Source organism: Cololabis saira, chromosome 4 (genome assembly GCF_033807715.1).
Source record: "Cololabis saira isolate AMF1-May2022 chromosome 4, fColSai1.1, whole genome shotgun sequence".
NCBI lineage: Eukaryota > Metazoa > Chordata > Actinopteri > Beloniformes > Belonidae > Cololabis > Cololabis saira.
Window position 1 is genome coordinate 11,070,478 of NC_084590.1, and position 18,853 is coordinate 11,089,330.

The following is an 18,853-nucleotide window of genomic DNA, read 5'->3' on the forward strand; positions in this document are numbered from 1 at the left end:
TGTAATCATAATTTTTTTATTTTCTTAGAACAAAACTCTCCACCTGCACACCAGACATGGAGACACAAAACTGAACAGTCAGCGTTTAAAATAACACAAAAATAAAATAAAAGTAAAAAAAAAAAAAAAAAGACAACTTTTACACAATCACTGCGGCTTAAACACTTGAGCATAAAAACCAGTCTGAACGAATATGCCATGTCAGGTTTCTGTATAAGCATAATACAAAAAGTAAAAAGGATTACCTAAAGTTAAACACACAGGAACTGATACTGTCAACCACATCTGGGGGCATAAATACCAAAAACTTTAATGTCTTACATTTTTTAATATTCTACTCATATGTTAAATGAGCAAGTTTGCACATTATGAATCAATTGAAAAGTTAATCACAGTTTCTGGAAGTCAATTTTTCCAAACTCTGTTGCAAGCAGTCATGGTCAAAGGTCGCCTGAGCGTGAGAACGACGGACCAGTCTTCGTTCCCCGGCTACTAGAGCTGCTCAGTTGGCGTGCTGAACGGTGGAGAAGCACAGTTTTAAGGTGTACGGGTACGGACCGGCTGGAAGGGAAGGGAAGAGAAGACACCACATTAGTGAACAATCACATTAAAACCAGAGAAATTAATCCACAAGGAAATAAGTGAAGCTTTATCAGTCAGCACTATGGTACGCGACATGTTTTTGCCTCTAAGAGCTGCTGTGTGTGCAGGGAAACCTGCTGGGCCCTAGAATGGTAGCTGTCGAGACCAAGAACACTTTTTTGTGGTCTTGGCTTGTTTTGGTCTCGGGTCTCTCGGTCTCAGACTAGGGCTTGGCGATATATCGAGATTTTAATATATATCGATATATTTTCAAACGCGATATGGTACGAGACAATATCGTTTGTCGAATTTTTTTTTTTTTTTTTTATGATTTTGATATAGCTTATTTTGTGACAAATTGACTTGAATGTTTTATTTGAGATTTGCACAATTGTTTTGTTATTTGCATAACTGTCAACCTCAGTGGAAAAGTCTGCCTGTTACTGTCTACATTGTATTAATTGCACAGTGTATTTTAATTTAATTGTTATGCAGGAAAGGGATATTTGTTTTATTTAATTCAAGAAGCATTTTTTATTCTATATATCCAGGCAGTTTATTTTATTTCTTTTGTTTTATACATTTTGATATTGTGCAGACCTCTGTTAATAAAGGAACCTGTGTGACATTTGGCACGAGGCTTTGTATTAAAACTGACAAGACTAAGAAAAAATGAAGCTAACAGACATGCTATGCTATAATGCTTTGGGGGAAACCCCAATTATGGCACAGAAAAAATATCAATATATATAGAGTATCGCCATTCAGCTAGAAAATATGGAGATATGACTTTTGGTCCATATCGCCCAGCCCTATCTCAGACAATTGAGATGACGTTGCACACCAAGGTGACAGAATCTGGTGATCAGCAGTTCTTCAGTGTTATCTGGCTACTATAATGGTAATAATGTAATTTCAAGTAGATAATTGTATCTTTAATATTTAAAATTCAGGTTTTATCTCCAAATTAAAGGGGACCTATTATGAAAAACAAGTTTTTTCTTGCTTTAACATATATAAAGTGTTCTCCCCTCAGCCTGCAAACTCAGAGAAGGAGGAAAGAAACCAAATTCTGCAGTGTCTGTACAGCCGCCCAAATGAGCCATCCAGTCTGATGTGGCTTCTATGAGCCGTTCAGATTCTGCGCATTTTCGTTACGTAACCAAAATGCAAACCACAACTATAAAACCGTGTAACTGCATGAGCGTCCCGACTATCCTGTAGCACTGCGTGATATCGGACGCTCTCTGTCCATCTCCCTCCAGCAGCTGCCACTTTATTGAGGTTTTTGTAGTGAAATGAGGAGGAATCATAGAGATAACTTCTCATTTCAACTAACTGGATCAGCTGTTCCTCATCCGTGACCGTTTCCTACTGCGCTACAACTAGTCTTGGTCTCGGTTTAGGCCGTCTTGACTACAAGTCTACTATAGGACGCACTTAAAATCCTTAAACTTTCTCAAAAATCTGCAGTGTCCCGTATAATCATGGTCTTATGTATGAATATTGTCGTGCTTACTGACCTCCAACCAGTTTTATGTAGAACACTGAGCTCAAAAATAGTGCCGTTTTAGTGACTTTGGTAGCGACAAAGCCGCTTCGCTTGATCGATGCTCAGACCGTTCAGAAAACATTAAAGTCGGTCCTTGGTTGGATACGGGTTGCAACGTCAGACAATGTTAGATAACTAATCATGTAGCTGCAATCAACCATCATCCAACATCTAGTCAACGTTACCTTAGACGCCAAGCCAACGTCCGGTTTTTAAGTCATAATCCAGTTATAATCAAATGTTGGAATTAGGGCTGGGCGATATATCGAGATTTTGATATATATCGATATATTTTCAAACGCGATATGGTACGAGACAATACCGTTTATATCGATTAAAAAAAAAAAAATTATAATAATAATTAAAAAAAAAAGAATGTTTTATTTGAGATTTGCACAAATGTTTTGTCAACCTCAGTGGAAAAGTCTGCCTGTTACTGTCTACATTGTATTAATTGCACAGTGTATTTTAATTTAATTGTTATGCAGGAAAGGGTTATTTGTTTTATTTTATTCAAGAAGCATTTTTATTCTATATATTTATTGTATATTTCATTTGTTTTATACATTTTGATATTGTGCAGACCTCTGTTAATAAAGATACCTGTGTGACATTTGGCACGAGGCTTTGTATTAAAACTGACCCCAATTATGGCACAGAATAAAATATCGATATATATCGAGTATCGCCATTCAGCTAGAAAATATCGAGATATGACTTTTGATCCATATCGCCCAGCCCTAGTTGGAATACAACGTTGTTCCAACCTCACACTAACTTCAGGTGTCTACTAACGCTGGCAACGATGAACCAATCAGAGAAAAGGACGTAGTACGAATCTTACCTCCTCCAATTTTTATTGGTGGAGTCGTGGAAGAAGAATTATTTAAAATGTGAGTTTATTTTTGTTTTAGTTACAACTGAACGATATTCTGAGTTGAATAAAGTTTGACTAACCAGACTGTTTTGTTTCACTTTATATTGTTTATCATGCGCCTTAAAACCCAGTACATGAAAATTGACCTGTTCATTGATATTGCGCCTGACGGTGCTAAATATGGTGCTTGGGTGCAGGTGGCAGAGCGTTGAAAAGTGAGTGTTTTGTAAATCTTACACGCACTTGGATTTTTCATTTGGTAGTGGTTAATCAGGGCCAGCGCTTCCATGGCATCGTTGATGGATTCCCACTCCAGCAGACCCGAAGCGCTGCGGTCACTCGGAGCAGCGCCGCCTGGTGGTTGCAGGAGACAACAGCAATTATTATTATTAACTGCTGTATTTAAAAGGTGCAACAACATTTGATTTTGTATACAGTTTAAAAGGCTTCAACTCAAAAACAAAGCTCACTTTTTCCTGTGAACATTTTGACGTTGACGGGGCTCTTGACACCGATCTCCTCACAAATCTGCAAAGAACATTTGTTTTAATTAAACCAACTATAATTAATGACCATGTATGAACGTGATATTTCACATGCACTGTCAAGTCTGTTCCCTCTGACCTCAGAGAAAATCTCTGGCGTGGCGTCGGGCTGGGCGTTGAAGAAGTGCAAGACGTTGCTGGGGTGCTGGATTCGGTTTTTGGCCGCCTGCTCCGGGGAGGTGAACCGGTTGTTCCTGGAGCCGTGGAAGTCCTTGAAACTGCTCGTACCGTCTTCCAGTTCGTAGCACTGACCTGGCACGATGGCCTGCTGCTTGGACACGCTGCGATGAGGAAGGATCGTCTTTAGTTACTTTTCTCAGCAGGAAAAGGCTCAAGTGGAAGACAATAGCCGATCAGATTACCATGGCAACAGTCCAGCATCCCGTATCAGATACTCACCAAACATTCAGCTTCTGTCCAAACAGGAAGTTGTTGTTGAGATGCGTGATGGCTCGGTCCACTGCATAGCAGTCTCCCATTTCCACCATGGCGGCTCCAGGTTTACTCTTCATGAACTTCACCTGAAACAGACGGCAGGAAGAGATTTTACCGTCTTTCCTTGTTCTGGTTCAGGTGACGAGCACTCAGTGGGGGAAGAAAACAAATACCTTTGTCCTTTGTTTTAAGATGCTTTCAGATAACTTGTTTAGTCTTTACTAGTGTTGTTTTCGGCAGCCTGTTTCAATTCTAGTTTTAGTCTATAGTCTTTGGGTCAAGCTATCATTTTAGTTTATTAGTTTTGGTCACGTTCATTCTCCTTTTAGTCGTGTCAAATTTCAGTCGACTAAAACTCTTGAGCATTTTAGTCTTATTTTAGTCAGAATTGTCCAAGACCATTTTACTCTAGTTTTAGTCAAAGATTGTATTTAGCCAAACCCATTTTACAATTCAAACAAGGTTATCTTATTATTATATTATTGTTACCTTATAGACTCAAGAATACATTAATTCCAGATACAGAAGACTCTAATTTGAGTTTGCTAGGGCTGGGCGATATAGAGATTTTAATATATATCGATATATTTTCAAACGCGATATGGTACGAGACAATATCGTTTATATCGATTTAAAAAAAAATTAAAAAAAAACAAAAACAAAAAAACATTTTTTGATATAGCTTATTTTGTGACAAATTGACTTGAATGTTTTATTTGAGATTTGCACAAATGTTTTGTTATTTGCACAACTGTCAACCTCAGTGGAAAAGTCTGCCTGTTACTGTCTACATTGTATACACAGTGTATTTTAATTTCATTGTTATGCAGGAAAGGGATATTTGTTTTATTTTATTCAAGAAGCATTTTTATTCTATATATGCAGGCAGTTTATTTTTATTTCATTTGTTTTATACATTTTGATATTGTGCAGACCTCTGTTAATAAATGAACCTGTGTGACATTTGGCACGAGGCTTTGTATTAAAACTGACTGTTTTTTTTAAGGGTTTGCCTCAGAAAAAATGAAGCTAACAGAGATGCTATGCTATAATGATTTGGGGGAAACCCCAATTATGTCACAGAAAAAATATCGAGATATATATCGAGTATCGCCATTCAGCTAGAAAATATTGAGATATGACTTTTGGCCCATATCGCCCAGCCCTAGAGTTTGCAAAATATTTTTCTGCATTTCTCCCCGTCTTTCTTTTTCGACACATTCGTTTTTTTCTTTTCCACATCTATGTAAGAAAGTGTTTCCAAAGATGGTTCTTCTTCTTCTTCTCCAGCCCCAGAGCAGATCCCTGCGTTTCTCTACGTAACTTTGTTTTTAATGGACGTGAACCTAGAGCTCTGCGTTAACGGCATCAGCCTCTAACTCTGCAGCTGCATCTTCTGGATCTGATTCCCCGCTGCATCGACTGGGATTGAGGACTAACGTCACCCAGCAGCAGCCACTACTACAAACATGTAGATTAAAGATCTTTGTTAGAACATTTCGTCTTGTTTTGGTCAACGAAAATGAAGTTTTTATTTTGTTATCTACATTTTAGTCTCGTTTTTATTCCTACTACGATATTGCATTATATATTTAATTATCGTTATCGTCACATGACCAGCATTTTCGTTACATCTCGTTTTTCTCAGGTGATAAAGGTTCATTGACGACGATATTTAGTCATAATTTTGCGTTGACGAAAGCAACTTTAGTCTTTAACACATTTTTGAGCCAGTAAATATAATACTAGATAACATTTTGCATGCTGGGAGACACTCACCCTCTCTACATTGCCGTACAGACAGAAGATATTGAAGACGCGGTCTGCGTTCATCTTCGCGGGGTCCAGCCCATAAACCATGACGACCGGTGAGTCGGCGTGGGCGCCGTACTCCCCGGGGGGAGGAGGCGGGGGTCCGTAGCCCGGCCCGTAGCTCCTTCCTCCTCGTCCCCTCATCGGAGGAACCATGCGACGACCCTCGTAGGGCGGAGACCCGTAACTCTCATCGTAGCCGTGGTAACCACCGCCGCCTTCAGACAAAGAGCACGGTCAACCCCCGTTTATATAAAGTTTATGTAAAACAGGATCACGGACCCGAGTCTGAGACTTACCGTACTCGGGGGGGTGGTCGCCCAGTAGAGCGGGCTGTCTTTGGCGCTTGTTGGGGTTGGCGTTTACGTCATCTACGAGAACAAAAAGGTAGAGGAAGAAGCAGTACAACGAGCAGATTAGACGGGACAGGAGACCGGCTGTAATCTCTACATGATGATGGGATGTCAAGCATAAAATATGGAGCCCATTTATTTTCTCTACAAATACCATATTTTTTCTTTGACAGTAAACTAGTGATGCACCGATTGTTCGGTAACCGAAATTGTTCGGCCGAAAATGGCAAAAAAACACTTTATAATAAGTGGGGAAAAAAAACCGAATTATTAATAACAGCGTTGTAAAATAAGGAAATAGACTGGCCGCTCTGTCCCGTATCATTGCGCACTACATAAATCGTTGGCCAACCAAAAACTAACCTCATAAGAATTTTACCTAACATTCACCAGGAGGTGGAACCAAAACAATGCTGGGAAATTAAAAAATTTTCATTTTTTTATGTTCAATAAATATTTTCTACCTTGTAATTTTCTAAAAGATTTTTTTCTTTGAAAAGCCTAAATCAAATTTATTTGATTTATGCAATGGTGAAAAAATTGGCAAAATAAATGAAAAACTGCTGAAGAACCATGTTCGGTATTCAGCCAAGTGTTTATTATTATTTTCGGTTTCGGTCACAAATTTTCATTTCGGTGCATCACTACAGTAAACCAAACAAATGTTTCATGGAAACTTTAGAAAACAGGACTCCAGATTAGTAGACATGCATTTCAAGACTTAGAAAGAACCACACCGGCAGAGACAAACAACCCCCACCCACATTACTACGACCCGAATGGTTCAACTGTTTTGTATCGTCTACCAAAATTAGTTGAGGGGAATGAGGGGGGAGGCATGGAGGGTGTAGCATGGCAAGAGAGAAATGACCCTAAGATACAGCTCCTTTAGTCCAAAAGCATCCACGATGGCGTCCTAACGGGGAACAGGGATAAATGGCAAAAGCTGCAGTGGATGCTAATGGTCCGGGAGGTGAAGAGGGGGGAGGAAGTCAAACAGAAGTCACTCTGGACAGTGCGTCACAAATGGCTAAGAGTAAAAAGTTTGTATGCTCACACACACCTGCATTGCTCCCATTGCCATCTGCATCACCATCTGTACAGGTACACAACCACACACAATCAGAAGGGAAGCCAGGTTAATCAGTTACATGATTACAGCTCAAAGTTAACTGAAGTAACCCTAGTTTGGAGAAAAGTGCCGCAACTAGTCACAACAGGACTGTCTGTCAAAGTTATTCAGGATAAATGTCAACAGAAGTTAACCACGATAAGCTGATGGCTTGGTACCTCTGCGGGTGACCAACCTGGCATTTTGAACACCAGTGTGACCATCGGACGCTCCACTTCATTACGAACCGGGCTTGTCGTGGGTCAAGTGTGTCTGATTTTTTGTTTGTATGGAGTTCAGACCGCATAAATCTGAGTAATTAACAGGATTTAATCCCCGTAAAAAGAAAAAAAACGATCAAATCCGGGGAGGTTTTACTCAGGCGCCAACGGAGGGAGCATCCATACAGAAACATGCAGAACGTTTGCGCAACACTCAAAACAGGTTTCGACAGAACCACAACCATCAACCCCTTCCAGAAAGAGGAAGTTTAAACTTCTATGAAGAAAACAAAAATGGGGATAATGTCTGTCTTGTGTGGCGATGTTGGTTGCTGGGCTTTGGGGGGGTCATGTGGTGCTGTGCAGTTGTTTTCCGATGGAGCGTCTCGATTTACTTACTGCATCTTTATTAACAGTGGGAAGACATTTGGTGCAGTAGCTCCCCAACTCTCCATTCAGTTCATTTCATCCCAAACTCATATCCATTTCCTTTATGGAGGGGGTAGGGGGTAAACGGTCCACCTCGGGATCGATTCTTGGTTATATCAAGTTGAAACGCTCATTGCTGGCTTGGCTGTCGTTTCCATCCTTTGTGACCCCCTTTTCAGGGAAAAGTCTGCTTAGCGTCCACTGGTAGGCCCTGAAGATGCCATAGCGGACATTTCAGATGGGAAGGTGGCTCCTCTTAGCCGCAAATTGCCAAACCTGCATTACATGGAAGGCGTTACAAAGACGCTAGACTTTCATAGTTTGAAAATAAAATAAAAATGATATCTAAACAGGGAGCATTTTGCAAGAAAAACTAGAGGGAGAACAAGATGAGATAAGCAGAAAGAGCGAGAGAGTTTTAATTCCATGTTGAGGAGGGGTGGGTGGGTGGGTACACATGAGACAAAAACCAAAAATGGGCCTGACTGGGCTCTGAGTGTGCTGGATGGTGTTGTCAGCAGTGTCCTGTCTTCATCAGTTGTCTGGTGTCGGCTGGATTCAAGGTGTAATTCATCAGTTGGGTCAGTTGGTACGACGAAGTGTGTTGCTTTAATGTTTTATCTTTTTTGTGTCAAAAAGCGTGACGAGCAACACAGCCCAGAGTAGTAGCTGACGGGCCGGGACTTTGTTTTTTTGTAAAATATGATCCTAGTTGATATCAGTATGCGGCGTCTGTTGTGGTGAAGGATGTCTGTCTGTGCCGTGGGTTTGGGTGGAGCTGTGCCTCCTCTGGTGTGCGTCTCCGTTCGGTGTAGACAATGGGACATTGTAGATGAAAGATTTGGCCTGCACTTGTGTCTCACGTTAGGAAAGGATGGAAGGAAGGGGGAAAAAGAGGGGGGAGGGACCAAGTGTAGCTCAGTGCCCAAATCTCCCCAACACTCAAGTGTCTTCATGGCTCTTGTGCAAGAATGAAGAGATGAGGAATGAGTGGATTATCAGTCCTACGTCATCATGTTGAGTGGATGGTGTCTTGTAGGTGATCTCCTTGTATCGTGGCTCGTTTGACCCTCTGTATGAAAGTGGGTGTGTCCTCAGTGAAGATGGTGGCGGCTGCGTGGTGATGTCAGCGTATGTCTGCCTTTCCCTCAGCAGAAAAACTCGTGTGCGTGTTCTTTGGCGATGACAGGCGGCAGACGGCCTGCTGACTGATGCTGGTCCGTGCCTCTGTTTGTCACTTCTTAGTGTCGTCAGAATAAAGTGACTTTCAGAGGTTCTGACGAAACAGCATCTCTTTTTGGGGCAAACCCGATAAGTGGACAGAAAAACGCCTTATGATGGTCAAAGTTTATGTGCAACCGAAATGGAAGAATTTCACTGTACACAATAGTGAGAAAGACCAGGATCAGTCTGATGTCAAGACGAATCATTTCCAGTGACTGCCTACACAATACAGATGTGTTACGAGGGAAGCAGGAACAGCAAATGCAACAAAAAGTTAAAAAAAAAGACCCACCCTCAAGTAGTTGTACTTTCACAATTCAAATCTGGAAACAGGCACTTTTCAGAAATAAAAATTGACACCAATCTGCCACAATCGTGTCAGGTAAAAGCACTTCAGTCAGCTTCCAATAAACTGTTATTGATCAATTTACTTAAAAAAATAAACAAAGTCTTGCAACAAAAACTCCCATTTTTAAGATTAAATGTATGGACAGCTGCAATCAAAATGACCCAAAATGGGTTTATTGGCAAAATGTACAAACTACAAGCTGTTTGCAATAATCAAATAAAATAGCTCAACACAGATAATATTATGTAGTTTCACAAAATGCCACTTTTAATGACCACTGCAGTCTCAACGTATTCAACCCCTTCATGAAAAGCATTTTTAGTACTTATTAGAGCACCTTTTCACTGCTACGACCTGATGCAAACGTGATGAACAGCTTCTGGCAGCGTTTGTGGGGAATCTCAGTCCATTCCTCGTGGACAAAGTTTTTAAATACAGTTTCAGTCAGGTGACTGTGCTGGGCGCTCTAATATCTTCCAGGATTTCTTCTGAAACCGGGCCTTGGTGGACTTGGATGTCCAAGCTTCTGCTTTCTCACAGAGGACATGACATTTTCTCCCAGATTTCCTGATACTTGACTGAATCAATCTTGCCCTCTACACAGGTTTCCAGTGCCGGAGGAAGCAGAGCATCACTGAGCCACCGACATACCGCTGATCCACGAACACGAAAAGAGCCAATTTCATTCCATCGCTCCACAGAACAGATTTCCAAAATCTCTGGCTTATTTATACAGTTTTAAGCAAACTGGAGCAGATTCTTCTTGGGCTTTTGGGTCAGCAGTGGACTTAGACTGCAGGCATGGAGCCCCCTTCAGCACTTACTGCAGGCGTTACCGTGGAAACTGAAACTTCACCAAGTCTTGCTGGAGGTATTTTGCAGTCAGCCGCGGGTTTTTCCACCACCCGCCTCCTCAGGACTCCTGTAGCAGCTGCTGTTAGCGTCCTCTCACTGCCACGTCCAGGTAGAGCAGCCAAGGTTTCTTTAAGTTTAAACTTGCAAACTATGATTCCAACTTTATCTCTAGGAACATCCAGTACCGTTGATATCTTTTTGTATCCTTTCCTTGTTTATACAACGCCATATCTCTAAGATGCAATCCACCTTTACCATCAACAGTCTTGGTATTCGAGGTGTTCTATCTCAAGCAAAGCTGACGAAGACCTTGATTGATTGCATCATGTGTGCTCGAGACAACACCAGATATGCAAATGTTTGCCCCTTAGAGGAATGTTAGTAAGGGAGGTTGAATAGTTTTAACACTGCAGTGGTCATTAAACGTGGCATTTCATGTTGAAGTCAGAGAAACAACTTGTAATATTAGCTGTGTTGAGCTATTTAATTTGTTCTTATTTGATTTCTTTATTGCAAACAGCTTCTAGTTTGTACATTTTGCCAATAAACCTAATTTGCAGCAGGGGTAGGGTCATTTTGATTGCTACTGTATATGTGACCATTTCAACTGCTTGCATGTAAAACACATAAAATCACACCCGAGAACAATTATACGGACCAGGCTGTGGGCAGTTTTGCCACTCGGTTCTTTTACTCTAAAGAAAAGTCCCCAGGCCCCTCAGCCTGGTGAACGAGCTGAACGAGCCGTGTTGGTGCAGAAACCCTCGTGTAGACGAGGAAACGCGCGACTACAGTAACAGCTCAGGTATTCCAACAGGATGCAGTTCCGTTAAAAACAAAAACGGTTGCTCACATTGCCAGTTAAAGAGGTGACCAGCGTGAGCTGCAGGCTGCACAGCCTGAAGGGACATGTAAAGTTCCCATCAGTTCATGTAAACCAGTAAATCTACATGCCACGAGCAACAAGAATGCTGGAAATAAGATCTGAACCAGCATCAAAATGTCTTCACATGATCAAGACCTTACAATGCAGCGTCAGTCTTTTTGTCTGCAAATGTGTTCCTGCCAGTCCCCCAACACAGCAGGGTTCGATTCTCATGCCTACCGTTGTTTGCAGCTCATAAACCTGCTACAAACCTAATTTTATCCCTTACTGACACTATATACGTGAACCCCATGTGAACTATGACAGTCTGGATGTTGAATTCCTCCCAAAAACAAGTTTGGAAGAGATTAAAGTTGCCTAACACTTCCCAGAAGTACGCTAGTCAAAACTCCCCACTGAGAAGATACCGAACCGTCTCCGGCCGTCGGTAACGAGTGTGTGGCGCTCGGCCGTAGCTGGGGAACGTGTTTGGGTGCATGAGGCTTTACCTGGTCCTCCCAGATTGGGGTTGGTGTAGTCCCAGGTGTCCTGGTCGTTCTTGAACACGTTCAGGCGAGTGGGCTGCAGAGATTCCATTTGAAAGGTTAAAAACACACACAAACGTAAATATATGCTACATGCGGATTATTTATAACCCAAAACCACAGATGGCACCGATTTACAAATTCACACGCTAAATACTGTACACCCATCTTCATGAGTATAAAAAAGGCAAGAAGACAAATTCAGTGGAGAATATTAGCATTTTTATTTTTTAATGAGCACATATTGTCTCGCCTGACACTTTACAATTTCCGACTTAAATCAATGCCGGTTTAATTCACTTCAGTTCTAATTTTAAGCTAAAACAAAGACATGTTGGTTTGTTGAGTTTCAGCAGCTATGAGACTTGAGTATGTTGACATTACTTATGTCTTTTGCTCCGTAGCTGATGCATTTTTTCTTTATCTATCTCAGATCTGCACATGTCAGATCTGTCTGTTGCTCACTAAACTCTGCAACCCTTAACTTATGACCCGAAACCAACGGATCAGCTGCTGCAACACTAGATGGTCGAGTTGTCCTCCACCCGATATTCTCAAGAACAAAGATGCAGGCCATTTCCTGACATTTTGGTCACTTTCACAGCCCGATGGTGAGGATACAGACTTTATGAAGTTACTCCGACACACCGCAAAATGCAAACGGGCTCATAAACCAAATGTTAAACTGCTGTCAGCTGGTTTTGTCGTCATTACTAGACGTTAGTTGCAGTATTGTCTGCGCTGGAGCTCAACAGTACAGACCGGCACTCTTTTCTCAGTACACATTCCAACCCATAAATGGGAAAATGTCATATCTGGAGTTTGCATTTCTAAATTCATTTGATTCAAACAAACTCAGCAGTTTGGCCCGTCCCCCTTGATGTCAGACGGGAGATCTCCCAGTTATTCAGATTTTGAAACCTAGCTTCATTAACTTTAGCACCCGTTTCAATCCTTCACGTTTGGCCAAGTGGTGGTGCGTACATTTTTTATTTTACTCAGACTTCCATACCCAAGAGTTTATAGTGTCAGAAAGATTTACCTTTGCATACTCGATCTTCAGGGTACAGCAGCCAGAGTAGATGTCTGCTCCGTTCAGCGATGCCTTGGCCCGCTGTGCACTTTGCACAGAGTCAAATGTGAGAGAAGAGTTAAGGAGACGTCCAAGTAATATTTCATAATTGTAGGAGCCAACATTTAATGAAAGGCTGGACCATTTTTCATTTTTCACAAGTTCGTCATCTCTTTGTAGTTACATACTGGGGCTCTCGTTTCCCTAAAAGTGGGCCACCAATTTGACTCCAAGAGATAAAAAAAGCTGCAACCGTGTGTCCGAAACCGAAGTGTGACTATACAACGTGAGCGGGAAATGAGACGTAGGCGTCAATCAGGTTCATATTAATAATAAAAATAAAAACAGCAGAGGAGAATATGCTGTAAGGCTTCTTCATATCATATATAACTTCTCACTCGGTTACAAAATTGGGGGGGGGGTTGGTAAATCTCGAGCACTCTCCCTTTTCACACCTTTTGGTCCATCTCGGTTGGCGGTAAAAAAGATATGGTCTAATTTCACGCCTTTCTGGAAAAGTGGCTCTTACATATGGACATTGTGACCGGCAAAAGGAAAAGTTCTGCAAAGAAATACCAGTATGTAAGCAATCTATAAAAGATAAGATGGAACCGTAGACAAAGCAGTGCAGTGATGCGTCTGCCAGCAGATTGATAACAACAATCTCCAGCAAAAATTCTGGTTTGTCAAGTTTTCAGCCACGTGAAAGGGCTTTGCAGAAAATCATCATGTCCCTAGAATTTGGCATATTCAGAAGTGTTCTATATACTTTGTTTTGTTGTTAAAAAAATAAAGAAATAAAAAGCATGAGCGCCACGTCTGATAGCATCTTTGTAAAAGGATATTCAACCATCGCCTGGACGCCGTTCTTCCGGAAGATGACAATTCTCTGGACTGGCCCGCAGTTGTTGCAGATAGTGTACAGGACATCCTGAGAAAGTTAAACAAATGAAAAAGAAAGTGAATAATAAATCGCTTTTAATCACTAAAAAGCAAGCCGTACATGAAGATCTGATCTTGTTTATACATTTATCCAGCTTAAATCTCAATCTATCACCTTTGTAACAAGTGAATGGGAAGATGTAGCCAAAATAATTAAAGATTCAAGACATCAACAGCACCTACGCACAAGATTATGTTGCAAGCATGAACCTGAATCAAAACCAAACAAACTGCAACTTCAGCAGTTCTGGGACCTTTTATGCTCATGTGCACGACTCATGTTTAAACAGTTAAGATTACTGGACTAAAACCTTTCATCTAGACTGTAATTGGAAAAAAAGAGGAAGATAAAATGTCGCCATTAACCACGGCCAAGTAACACCAAGTAAAACAACTTCTGGCTTTTCCAGTCATCAGGGTTGTTACATGCAAATTATTTTGCAACATGCAAATTATTTTGAAGTTGTCTTGAGACAATCTCTCCATTCTTGTAGGCTAACTCAAGACTACACGGCATATCATAGTAACAAACTTAACCGGGTCTGGAGTTTTTATCGAAGGCCCAAAGGTTCTGTCAGAGAGGCTTTGAGCTTGATGAAAGATAAAAAAACGTTTTTTAACTGAGTGACGTCTCCGTGTGAAGCTTAATGTTGATTAATTTCCGTATGATTATCATCTGAAAATATCAGATCACTACACTTAAAGGGGACAGATTTAGGATGGTGTTGTAATATAATATCACTCTCTACACCACAATTTCCCTACGAAAGAGGCAGAAAAGGCTACGAAAGGAATAAAATAAATAAAAAGGATTAACCGTAACCCTAATTGATTTCCGGGCGAAATGGTGCGTTTGTTCTCTCAGATTTAAGTCGCTGTGATTATTACAAATTACCACAGGTTCCCAAACCATTTCAACCATGTGCGAGTGGGGCTGACGTCAATGTTTGAATGCACAACAACCTTGTGTTTACAGCTGACAGTGATCTGCGTTTCACTCAGCCCGCCTGAATACCATCACTGGATTCAAACCTGCAATTCCAGTAATGAGACTGTGTGTCTGAGTCTTACCGTAGTGATGGGGTAGATGGGGTTCATGATGGTGAACAGGAGGACATTGTTAACACTCCTGGAGTCGTCAGAGTCTCCCGGTCTGGAGATCTTTTTACTGGTGGAGTAGTTGATAAAGGCTGGGTGACCTGCGATGTACACCTGGTTGTCTGCAGCGTAGGTGACCGCCGTGGACGACCCGTTCATCTCCTCATACTCCACCAGGGCCTGTCGCTTGTTTGGCATCACTACCACATAGCTGAAAACAAAAAAACATTAATTATAAGCTTTGCATACCTGCAGCAAAGAGCCCAAACTCTCAAACTCGAGGGTCTATTTTTTTTTTTTACCTGATGGCTCCGAATTCTTGTAAAGCCTCAACGAGTTCGGCTTCTGTGACCCCGTCCACCAGCCCCCGGACGTGAACCACCACGGAGGGAAGTGTCTTGTGGGGATCTTCGTATCCCTGAGGAGGAAAGAAAACAAGTTCAGTTACCTGTCTGACCTGATTCAGACAAGATAACGGATCTACAAGATGTTGATTTCTCGGCCTGAGTTTCATGGTGAAACTGGGGAAGGGGAACAATTGGCCTCATTGGCGTCGACTTTTTTTTCTTTCCACAATGTTTTTTGTCATTTAAAAAAAAATTCAAATAACATTACACAGACACATACATTACACTTAACTTGCACCAATCTAAATACAAACATAAATAATGATATTAATATCCAATTGGGAGGAAAAATAAAATGAATAAAAACGATATTCTCCACAATCTTTCACTTTAACCTGTCATAATGTTCATATATTAGATTAAACTTTGTCATTGCACAGAGTACACGTACCGAGACAACGAAATGCAGTTAGTATCTACCCAGAAGGGCAAAGAAGCAGAAAGTGAGGAATGTACAGTGGTATAAAAGAATGAGGTACAGTACCTCAACAGTTCTGTAAACTGTGACAAACTATGAAAGGATATATACAGTATGAAAGATATGTATCCATCCTCCCCACTGCCATCAGATTTCACAACCAGGTCTGCTCACAGTAGCAAACTGACAATAACAAGATGTACAATATCCGTCTACCCCATGCTTTTATTTCTTGTACTTTACTACTTTTATTTTCTCTCTATTGTATATACTGTTTATATTTTGCAATAATATATTTTTTACCCTTTCGCTGCACGTGTGTTGTGTCTACTGCTGCTGCACAAAGCAAATTTCCCCATTGAGGGAGTAATAAAGGACAATCTAATCTACTGTAATCTAATGTACAATACAGTTAAGTAGTAAATTATGCTGAGACTATAAACATGAGAATATACGGTATAAAGCAGTGATTCTCAACTGATGGTTCCCAGACCAGTTTTCAGTGAGGCCCCGGGACTCAGATGATGGTAAAGTTCTCAGGTAAACCTACATAATTTTCTGCCTTTTTGGATATACTTCAGTTTTTTTCATGTATTTGCAGGAAAACACTACCCGAGTCTGTTAAAAGTGGCTGTTGAGATATTTTGAAGTCACATCAGCTCTTGTTTGAAGCTTGATTAATGACTGAATAACTTCCGTCCTACTGTATTTGTGCATGTAATTAGTGGATGCTCAGCTAAAGCCATATATTTTGGGAAATATTTTCCAGTTGCACTTTTTTATTCCGCGTTTGTACGTGAAAACACTGTTATTTCTCTACAATCTGAGGCGTAAGCCACACTACCTTTTCAATGAATTTGAGAACTAGAAAATTGTCTTTGATTTGGGTCTCGGCTTGTGATGGAGGGATGGAGGGCCCCGAAGCTGGACCAGTTGAGAACCACTGGTATAAAGATTATGTGCGGTCCGATTGACGACATTAAAAAAAAGGGCAGCGGTTTGTTAAATAGCAGGTTTTTTTTTGTTTTGTTTTATTTAACAGTCAGTGCAATGTTCAGGTGATTCCCAGAGTAATGTAGGTTAGTCTTTCCAGTCCAATACATTTAGATGTATTTGTGAATTTAATCAGTGGATGCTCAACTAAGCCATATCATTTGGATAATATATTTCAGTTGCACTTTTTTATTTCACGTTTGTACGTGAAAACAGTTATTTTTCTACAATCTGAGGCCTTAAACTACACTACCTTTTCAATGAATTTGAGAACTAGAAAATTGTCTTTGCAGTCCCATTGGAGACAATAAAAAAAAAGGCCAGCAGCTTGATAAATATCATATTTTTTTTAATTTTTAACAGTCAGTGCAATGTTCAGGTGATTCCCAGAGTTAGCAATGTAGGTTAGTCTTTCCAGTCCAATACATGTAGATGCATTTGTGAATTTAATCAGTGGATCCTCAGCTAAAGCCATATATTTTGGGAAGTATTTTTCAGTTGCAGTTTGTACGTGAAAACACTGTTATTTCTCTACAATCTGAGGCTTTAGCTACACTACCTTTTCAATGAATTTGAGAACTAGAAAATTGTCTTTGCAGTCCCATTGGAGACAATAAAAAAAGGGCAGCAGTTTGTTAAATAGCAGATTTTTTTTTGTTTGTTTTATTTAAGTCAGTGCAATGTTCAGATTATTCCCAGAGTTAGCAATGTAGGTTAGTCTTTCCAGCCCAATACATTTAGATGTATTTGTGAATTTAATCAGTGGATGCTCAGCTAAAGCCATATATTTTTCAGTTGCACTTTTTTATTTCACGTTTGTACGTGAAAACAGTTATTTCTCTACAATCTGAGGCCTTAACCTACACTACCTTTTCAATGAATTTGAAAACCAGAAAACTGTCTTTGCAGTCCCATTGGACACAATAAAAAAAGACCAGCAGTTTGTTAAATAGCAGATGTTTTTGTTTTATTTAACAGTCAATGCAATGTTCTGGTGAAACCCAGAGTTATCCATGTAGGTTAGTCTTTCCAGTCCAATACATTTATAAATCTCCCTTATCCACACTCTTCCAACATAATGCAATAGCATCTCCTGGCCTGCAGAACTCCAAAGTCAGCATCGGCTGTTTTTACTCATTTTGATTACATTTTACATACAACCATGCAACAAACCAACACAAAAACAACAATGCAACCCAAAGTGAGCTGTAATTTGAAGCCAATCCTTGTATAAACCGTGCAGACGCGGCCGGTGCAGGAACAAAGCCGAGGCCGGCCGAGGCGCGGCCTCGCCCGGGAGCGCGCCTCCCTCCACCGCGGCCACATGTGGGGGATTAAAGTGCACGGTTCAGGGCGAAAACTACAAACACACGACGTTAAATGTTAAAATTAAATTAAAACTGCACGTATTGGGAGTAATATCCCGGGGTTGGTGTTCTTTTAATTTTCTTTATTCCCCGCAGTTTCGTCGTGACATTAAATTAACCCTCATTGGAATGAATCAAATTCTAACAAGACTTCATCGAGCTGGTTGCTTTTTTTTCGTCGTTTTTTTTTTTGGTTTTATTTTAACGGCAGAATAAAATCCCGTGCGAGAAAACCCTCTTACCGTGGCCATTCCGTCGGTTTTCTGTCGTTTGGTCGCCCGGCCGTCTTCGCTGTAGTAGCGGCTCGCCGCAGTAGCCATGTTGTCCCGGTTAAAAAGGAGGTTGTGACGAGCGACTGAAATGGACGGAAAAACCAAGAAAAACCCCGCTTCCGTTTCCACGCCCCTCGCACCCAGACGACGCGCTGCGATTGGCCCAGGCGGCTGTCAATCAATCGCTAGACTTGAATATCAGCCAATAGGAAGACGAGCTAAGGTCGAGACGTTGGATCAGCTGCCGACACAGTTCTCGTTTTATTTACTTTAGAGTTTTTGTATCTGCATGAAAGTAGTTTAAGCCACTGTTCTTGTTTTGTTTTTCAGGAGTAGTTTCAAAAACGATTTTAACAACCCACGTATTTGAATTAGTACATTAAAACCAAATGTGAAGCGAGCAAACCATGTTCAGAGAAAAACTCCAAAAAGGTCAAAGAGAAAACAACAATGAGGCAAATTATACATACAGGATTGTCTCAGAAAATTAGAATATTGTGATTTTCTGTAATGGATTCATTACAAATCA

At 40.8% G+C, this 18,853-nt stretch overlaps 1 protein-coding gene across 4 annotated transcripts; it reads right to left on the bottom strand.

The window, feature by feature from the left end:
• Positions 1 to 18,412, bottom strand: LOC133441494 (heterogeneous nuclear ribonucleoprotein L-like). 4 transcript variants are annotated; one of them, XM_061718840.1, is made up of 14 exons: positions 18,295 to 18,412; positions 15,170 to 15,285; positions 14,841 to 15,078; positions 13,671 to 13,758; positions 12,798 to 12,892; positions 11,720 to 11,792; positions 7,220 to 7,252; positions 6,103 to 6,174; positions 5,771 to 6,021; positions 3,956 to 4,077; positions 3,636 to 3,837; positions 3,482 to 3,539; positions 3,255 to 3,365; positions 1 to 561 (listed from the first exon to the last, which is right to left on the bottom strand). In XM_061718840.1, the coding sequence occupies exons 1-14, from the start codon at positions 18,370 to 18,372 to the stop codon at positions 503 to 505; spliced, it is 1,596 nt and encodes a 531-aa protein (XP_061574824.1). In that variant the 5' UTR covers positions 18,373 to 18,412; the 3' UTR covers positions 1 to 502. The 4 variants fall into 4 exon arrangements, with proteins under 4 accessions (XP_061574824.1, XP_061574823.1, XP_061574826.1 ...); XM_061718839.1 differs by having other exon boundaries at positions 3,249 to 3,365; XM_061718842.1 differs by lacking the exon at positions 7,220 to 7,252.
• Between the last annotated feature and the right edge of the window lie 441 nt (positions 18,413 to 18,853).